The sequence below is a fragment of the Oryx dammah genome, unplaced genomic scaffold (assembly GCF_014754425.2).
Source record: "Oryx dammah isolate SB20612 unplaced genomic scaffold, SCBI_Odam_1.1 HiC_scaffold_23, whole genome shotgun sequence".
NCBI classification, from domain to species: Eukaryota; Metazoa; Chordata; class Mammalia; order Artiodactyla; family Bovidae; genus Oryx; species Oryx dammah.
The window spans coordinates 37,720,078-37,728,511 of NW_024070207.1; the positions used below are offsets into that span (position 1 = coordinate 37,720,078).

General features: G+C 55.1%; 1 protein-coding gene across 1 annotated transcript in view; it reads right to left on the reverse strand.

Moving 5' to 3' along the window:
• The window catches only part of HS6ST2 (heparan sulfate 6-O-sulfotransferase 2), a 379,384-nt gene extending 375,679 nt beyond the window's left edge, over nucleotides 1-3,705 (reverse strand). The window contains 3 exon segments of the mRNA XM_040265271.1: nucleotides 1,898-2,416; nucleotides 3,282-3,576; nucleotides 3,579-3,705. Coding sequence (XP_040121205.1) covers nucleotides 1,898-2,416; nucleotides 3,282-3,576; nucleotides 3,579-3,705 — 941 coding nt within the window.
• Between the last annotated feature and the right edge of the window lie 4,729 nt (nucleotides 3,706-8,434).

Genomic DNA, 8,434 nt, shown 5'->3' on the forward strand with positions numbered 1-8,434 from the left:
ATGTCACACTACCTGTCCAGAGGGATTTTAAAAGGCACATGTGCCTTGTGGAACTCCAGAGAGGGCCGGGCCATAGTAGCCAAGACTTCATTTTTTCCTCCTCTGCCACAGCCATGGCTGTGGAATTCAATTTTTGCCCTCAAAAGTTTTTTTTTATATCAGCACCTCTCACTACACCTACAGGCTCCATTAGCAAGAGGAATTATTTTCAATATTGCCAAATTGTTTGTGAACATGTTAAACCCTAAAGTCTTGTGGTGACAATGGCTTACACAATTCTCACAATGGATTGAGGTGGCACCCTTCCTAGGGTCAAGGTTCTCTTAGGAGGTTGGGAACAGGGGAGGTTAGTGCTGGAAGGGAAATGAAAGTCCAACAGATTCTCCCAGAATTCCAGCATTCAGAAAGGACACTGTAAACTGAGGGATGGAAAAGTGAGTAGGGGGTGAGGTTTCCTCTAAATCTCAATGATGACCAGAAAGTTGGAGGGCTCCATTTGTCTGGGGCTGCACAGAAAAACCCACACTGGCTGTTGCATTCCGAGAGGTACCAATAAAAGGTGATAGTGTCTGGAGCAGAGCAGCCCTCACCGCGAGAAGGGAATGGGGAATCTGTCCAGGGAAGCAGCCTCTGTAGCAGCAGCAATCTCTTGTGGTCAGCTCGGTGGAGAGACAGAGAGCATGGCCATGTCAACTAAACTCACCTTATCCATTCCCAGCATCCCCTGCAGCAGCCCTCTCTGTTTTATAGAGAGCAGCAGAATGGGAGCCCTGTCTGGGGCAATTGCACCCCAAAGAGTCCTTCCTACTCCCGCCTTTATGGCACTCCCTGACCTCCAGCAACCAGGCATTGCAGCTGGCTGGAGGAAAATACCCTCGCTTCAAAAGTGACTGGCTTTTCATAAAACAGCTCTTTCAGCATCAGCCCTAGGTTCCCAGCAAGTGGACTGGCAGCGCCCTGCTCTAGGGCTCAGAAATTTGTAACTCAGGAGAGGTTTCTCAAGACAGCCCCACACGGGAGCCGCAGCAGCGTCCCAACCCGCCCTTCGGCCCGCGAGGCTCCCCTTGCACTCGCAAAGCGCAGCGGATGCCCCGCGTGCAGCCAGTAGCCAGGGGCACAAGCTGGGTACTGGGTGTCCGCAAACAGCCGCAGAGGGCCATTCATTCGCCCAAGGAGAGTAGAGCCAGCGGAAAGAAAGGAGGAGCGAGGCGACAAAAGTATGGAAGGAAGAGGGGAAAATACACATACAAACGCACACACACACACACAGAAAAGGTTAAAGAAAGGACAGGAAGCAAAGTGAGAAAGGAAAACGGAGGAAAGAGCAAGCGGCCAGGAGCTGACAAGATCCCAAGCAAGAGAAAGAGGCGAACAGACGAAGCGAGGGGAAAGGCCGGGGAGGAGGGGGAAGAATGCGGGATCGTCAAAGAGAAAGGCGGCTTGGGAACCTGGGCGCAGAGAAAAGAGAGAGGCTGGAGGGGCTCAGGCACGCTACACGGAGAGCGCGGCTCTTTCCGGCGCTCCAGTGCGGAATCTACATTCTGTAACCTGTCCCGGCGGCTGCCGGGGGGGCAGGTGGGGGGGCTCGTCCCGGGCCTCCCAGCCGCTTCCCCCCGTGCACTCTGGACCTCCAACCAGGCAACCCGTGTGCAGACACAGGAGCCGTCCCGGGTAGGAATGGACGAGCTTCCGCGGCCGCCACAGCGCCGTGCTCTCCGCGCCAGGGCGCCAGGCGCCTGCCCAGCCCAGCCCGGGCGCCACTGCAGGGACGCCGAGGTGCTCCCTGGGTCACCCGCACCAATCGGCCGCGCCTTCCGATCCTCTGCCCGCCCGCCAGGCCGGGTCAGCTCCCCAGCTCGGCTCGGGGGGCCCCGATCGGCCGCGGGCGCGCACTCACCTGGACGGTCTCAGCCTGGCGTCGCGCTTGCCGTCCACCACGGCGGGCACGCAGCTGGTGAGCTCGGTCCAGTCGGCGTGCAGTCCGCAGCTCCAGCCCGTGGAGAACCTGGAGAAGAGCCAGGTCTCCCGCTTACCAGGCCGATGGCAAGTGCATTTCTTCTGACCCACGCGGCACTCACACGGCTGCTCCAGCTGGATGTTGCGCACCAGGTGGCGGCCGAAAGTGGTGCCTCCGGTCTTTTGGATGTGCAGGAACACGATCAGGTCATCGCCCTTGATGTCGAAGTCTACCTTGCGCAGAAGGTCGCCGCGGCTGAAATTGTAACGGGGCACGAACCTGGCGGAGCTCTCATCCTCCGAGCGGTACGGGTCCGGCAGCGGGGAGCTGAACGCCTGCAGACGGAGGAGCTGGCATTCTGTGCCGGGGCACACGTATTGGAGGACGATCACCGCAAATAGGAAGAGCATCACCAAAGCCAGCAGCAGCTTGTTGGATTTCTCATCCATGTTCCCGACGCTGGGGGAAACCCAAGCTCCTTACGTCAATCCCGCAGCTCAGCCCGCGCTCGTCGCGCGCCCGCACCGCCCCCTCCCCTGGCGCCGCGGTTGCTCCCCTTTCCCCCTCCCTTCGGCACCGAGTACTCCACCGCGGCGGCGGCGGCGGCGGCGGCGGCGGCGCCCTTCCCCGCTTCCTTCCTTCCCGGCAGGCTCAGCGCTGTGGCTTCTGCCGCACACCCCTCCTCCCCCAACCCCTCGACTCCTTACCGCTGGCCGCCTGCCTTCTCCCCGCACCCGAGCTCTCTGGAGCGGCTTCGCGGGCTTTCGTACCCGTGGGACCCCGCCTGCCCCGGTTGGCCCACTCCCCAACTCATACCGTGGGTCTGAGCCTCCGGGCATCTCGTTCCACTCTCGGTGGCTCCGTGGCTCCCATCCCCATCCCGCTTCGCCCACCGGACTCTCCCCGGGGCTTCTGCCCCCAGTCCCCTTGGCGCGCACGCCGCCACCTCCTCGCCTGCCCAATCTCGGGCTCCTTCACCGTGCGCCTCCGAAGCCCTGCTCTTGCCCGCACCAGGTTGCCCACCTTGGGGGGCGCCTCGAGGGAGCTCAGAGCCCGGCGTTCGGAGTTCCCCTGGGGGAAGGGGGTCCGGGAGCAACCCGACTTGCTAGCTGAGACGCTGCGCTTAAGGTGCCCGCGAAAGCGCGGGGAAGGAGCCGCAGCGTAGCCAAACGCACGCCGCTCCCCTCCAGAGCCCCGAGCCCGGCCGCCGCGGGCCAGCCGGAACTTTGCGCCCTTTCCTGTCCTCGCGGTTGCTTTCCTTTCCCGCACCGCTCCCGCGCGCCCTGGCCCAGAAGCGCGAGTCCCGCTTTCGCCTAAAACGTACCTGGCTAGGGGACCGAAAATCTTGGAGAATATCGCGCCGAGCACGTGCTTCAGAGAGTGGCCCAGGGCGGCCAGGCCCCGGGTGAGCAGGGCCCGGCAGAGGGAGCCCAGGTCCCAGCGTCTCCTGAGGTCGTGCATCCGCCTGCGGCGGCCTCGGAGCAGTAGCGCGAAGAGAGGGGCGCGCGCGGCTCCCGCCAGAGAAGAAGCCTTTAGGGGCTCGTCCAGGAGCGGCTGGGAGTTGAATCCGCGAGACACACCCCTAGGAGGGCCCACGCGGACTGAGGCGGCGACTGATCGGGCCGGCTTGCTGCCAATTCGGCCTCTACTCTGGAATGCCGGCGGGGACAGGTGGTGCGGGCGGGCGCTCCTCGCTCCGGTTGCAACGGCGGCCCGAGCGCCCGGGCTGCACACGCAGGCAGTGCCATTCCCCCCTTCAGGCAACTCAGGGTACTAAGGATCAGGAGCGAGCTTGAATTTATGTAATAATGCCTCACGCTTAAGAGGTCAAACCACTTAAGCAAAAGACCTGGGTTTTCTCCTGTTTGGGGGGACGGAGGTCACTCTAGTGAGCACATCACTACACTTTGGCTCGTAATTTCAGCCTCCCCTAAAACAGCAAAGGCGCAAATTGGACCTTTTCCCTCTCTCCTTGCCAATTTCCATTCTCCAACGGAAGCAGGGGCATTTTCTGAAAAGGTAAGTCAGCATGAAGGAAAAAGCATGACAAAAAAAAAGTTTCAGAATGAGAATTTGAGGTTTTTTAGAGCAGGAACTGGTCCTTACTTCCCTATTCTTTATCAATCCCCAGCATCAAGCCCCGTGCCTACAGGAAGGCTTCACTCCTAAGATTCGTTAAAAGAAAGGCACATGATTAAATACTACATGGGGGGGGGGGCGGGCATCTAATCCAAGGTGGTGTGACAAATGAGGAAGCAGGCCCAGAGAGGGAAAGGAATGTGCCCAAGGTCACACAGCAGAGCCTGAGGGTTTGAACCCAGGAAGCCACCCATTTCCTAACACCACCCTTTTTAATAAACAGGTGCAGAGTGCCCTCAAGCCAAGTGTCCCAAAAGACTCTATTCTGCTGCAGGACCAGCACTGTAAGGATTGGCAAGGACAGAAGGAATGTCCCTTAAGAACAAGGTCCCAGGACTCAGGACTCTGACTATTCCCATCTGATTGATCAGGTATTGGGAACTGGTATTTCTGTGAATGAGTGTCCACTGGTGTCCAGTCCCACCTCTGCAGAAGAAACTCGGGCTGGCAGTGGTGTCTCAGAACAGTGTTGTCGGGGAGGTGGGGGCCTGTGAGCTGAGTCCTGGGGGTGGCAGTAAGTCCCTCCAGAGACAGGCGCTCCCAGGATCTCCCTTAGAACATTTGATCCCTTGCTGAGCTCTGTTCATCCCTCATCTATTCTCTCTGTGCAGTAAGGCAGTGAACACTGGTCTCCAGACCTGAGATTCTGTCATTTGCTTGCTGGGCAGCCTTGGGATTATGACTTGCCCCTCCTGAGCCTCAGTTTCCCCTGCTGTAAAATAGGATAGATTCATTTCTGACCATCTGGGTCACTGTGAGGATGGCCTTTGATGTTGATGTTTAGTCTCTACATCCGACTGTTTGTGACCCCATGGGCTGTAGCCCACCAGACTCTTCTGTCCATGGGATTTCTCCAGGCAAGAATACTGGAGCGGGTTGCCATTTCCTTCTCCAGGGGATCTTCCTGACCCAGAGATTGAACCCTGATCTCTTAAATCTCCTGCATTGCAGGTGGATTCTTTACCGCTGAGCCACCAGGGCTTCCCAGGGATGGGTTTGGGCAATTCCAAATATGAGCTCAGATATGCCAACTGAGTCATGGGCCAGTGAAGGCAGAGGCCCTTCTCAGGCGATTTCACAGCTGTGCCCCTTGCCCTTACCTCCTCCCCGGACGTCCCCAGTCCTGGTTGGACTTCCATGTGGCCCCCAAGCTACTGGGGACAGTGAGAGTCCCTTCGTCTGGCGGCAAGCATGAGGGATTCTTGAGAATCCTGCATTTCAGGCATTTCACCTATCTGGGGATCCCGGGGAGGGATGGGGGGATCAGCTGATGGATGAAGGAGTCAGACTAAGGAGTCAGATGCAGCAACTTTCAAGGCAGACCCCTTGGCCTCCCAGAGAGCTCCCCAGATGCCCCCAGGCTTGTGGGACTCATCTGCAAGGGCAGGTGAGGGGAGAGCCAGGGGAGCCATGAGGATCGCTGAGGAGCTCAGCTTGCCAGTTGTCCCTGCCTGCTCCCAGGCCACCCATTCGACTCCTTTGGTCTCTTCAGTAGGTGGCTCTCTTCATGGTGCCATATGAGGACCACTTCCTGCCCACCAATACATTCAATGGGTCCCCAGAGAAACACTTTGAGAACACAGTGGGTCACACATTCATGCCCCCAGTGACTCTTAAGAATTCTGGAGTTCCTGCTCTAAGAGAAATCAGTGGGACTGGAACATGGGAAGGTGCCTTGGATGGGGGTGGGGGACTGGTAACCAGTATAGGAAAGTCAGGATTTACTCATTTAGGTCATAAAGAAGGACACATGCACACAGTCAATCTGATTGTCAGAGGAAGGGGCAGTCAGGGTGGTAGTTTTGCTCTGCACAAAGAAGGAACAGGATGAGGCTGTGAAGTCCAGCCTCTGAGATCGGATGTGTGCGCTCATTCACTTAGTCATGTCCAACTCTGCGACCCCATGGACTGTAGCACACCAGGCTCCTCTGTCCATGGGATTCTCCAAGGCAAGAATACTGGAGGGGGTTGCCATTTCCTCCTCCAGGGGCTCTTACCAACCCAGGGGTCAAACTCACGTCTCCCGAGTGTCCTGCATTGGCAGGCAGATTCTTTACCACTGAGCAACCTGAGTGTATTCTAGTGTGACTATATACACCAGCTCACTGGAGGGTATTTGCATTTCTACGACTTTCCTCTACCATTATCCTGTAAGAAAAATAAAGAAATGACTCTCTCGTGGTGGATTTCATATATCTGGGTTCCTAAAAGTGGGAAGAAACTGTCTATGGGGGAGTAGGGAACAAGTCTCAGAGGACTGTTCCTGGCGTGAAGAGGCTCCCTGCTAAGAAGAGGGAATTGTTCCCGTGTGTGTCCTGAGAACCATGTTCTCCTGAGGCCATGCCTGGGCCCTCGTAGGACATTCCAAGACCTCTTGCAATGCTGGGCTGGGCCCATCTTCCAGGAACCAGTTCCCCTCAGAAATTGAGTAACAAAGATCTTGGTACTCTAGAAGGGCTTCCCAGATGGTGCTAGTGGTAAAGAATCCACCTGCAATGCAGGACACATACGAGATGCAGGTTCTATCCCTGGGTCAGGAACGGCAAGCCACTCCAGTATTCTTGCTTGGAGAATCCCATGGACAGAGGAGCCTGGCGGGCTACAGTCCATGGGGTCACAAAGAGTCAGACACGACTGAAGTGACTCAGCACACATGCTCATACTCTGAAATCAGCCCTCTTTTGGAGATTGGGGTGAGGGACAGGTCTATGGTTTTGCATCTTCTTCCTTAGGGCAGCCTGAGTGGTCGTCTGTGTATATATTTGGGATTCAGGACTTGGAACATGAGGAGGACTCTGCAGTCTGAGCAGGGCTTGTCTCCACAATGTGCCGTTCTTTTCATTATTTATCCAGAACCTTGTCCTCCCATGGTTTCCACAAAAGGTTGCCGATTCTGGGAGCATAAAGGTCAGGCTGGCTTGCATACTAAGCAGTGTGCTCCCAAATACACATTTGGTTGCTGGTGTCTGAGAGGAGAGCAGGAGGTGGTTGAGAGAGCCCTGGCCTGGGAGTCCAGAGACTTGGGTTGCTGAGAACAGGACCCTGTATGTCCATGAGGAAGACACCTGTTCGCTCTTGGGCTCAGTTGCCCTATTCGTAAGAAGTCACAGTCAGTGTTGTCCCTAAGGGCATTGTGCTGCTCTAATATGGTAAGTCACTTGCTTTTCTTGTCTTCTTCAAGGGCCAGAGTGCTGCCAAATTCTCAGCGCCTCATCGCAGGGCAGAGCCCAGTCCTTCCTGCTTTCTGTAACAGTCACACGGTGGGGACCCATTAAGCCATCAGCAGCTGGACTTGTCCTGAGCCCGTGTGACAGGGGTAACAGCAGGGTCCCCTGTTCAAATTGAAACAGAAGCAGTGGAAACTTAATGTCAAATAAAGTTTGACAAACTTTATTTGTCAAACTGGCAAATAACTGAGAAATAAATTTATTATTTTTTTGATGCATTTACAATTCTTTTTTTAATTTATTTATTTTAATTGGAGGTTAATTACTTTACAATATTGTATTGGTTTTGCCATACAACAACATTAATCCGCCACAGGTATACACGTGTTCCCCATCCTGAACCCCCCTCCCTCCTCCCTCCCTGTACCATCCCTCTGGGTCATCCCAGTGCACCAGCTCCAAGCATCCAGTGCTGGCATTCTTTATAGTGTATAAAACACTAAGAAAATATGCTTTCCCCTTACCCCAAGCATTGCCTCAAAGCTGTCTTTCCAGCTGTCGCTAATTTAAAAAAAAAAAAAGCTCATACTCTCAATTATAGGTGATTTTTGTCACCAAGATTGAAGACATGCAAACTATTGTCACTTCATTGCTGTTTTTCTGCATCTCTCCAAACTGAATGAACAGCATTGCTTCATGAAAGCACTGCTCTGAAATTTGACTTTAATATTCTAAACAGGTTCGGTGTGTTATAGACAGCACTCTCAATGGTTGTCTATTTTTCTCCCATGAAGCACTGTATTTATTTGTATAGCTTTTAAGAAAAACACATGGCGTTGAAGGAATTAAAGGAGGAGGAGGATGTAGGGGTAATGTGTATGCTGAATGAACGCGTGCGGCAAAGGCAAGAGAAAGAATCACTGGACCAGGGCTCATGGTCAACTGTGAACATCAGACCCATGGCCGCCCTTCTCCTGATGAGAACTGCCCACCATTTCCCCAACAGTGACACCCCCATTTCTCACCGACAGCCTTTGGAGGAGTCTGTTCAGGCAGAACTTTGAAAGCCATGGTGAGCCAAGGCCTGACAGCCACCAGGGGCAGCAGGTCAGACTCCACTCCTGATACAGTCATATTGCTTATTTGGGCCGCAGTCTCCACTCATAAAATA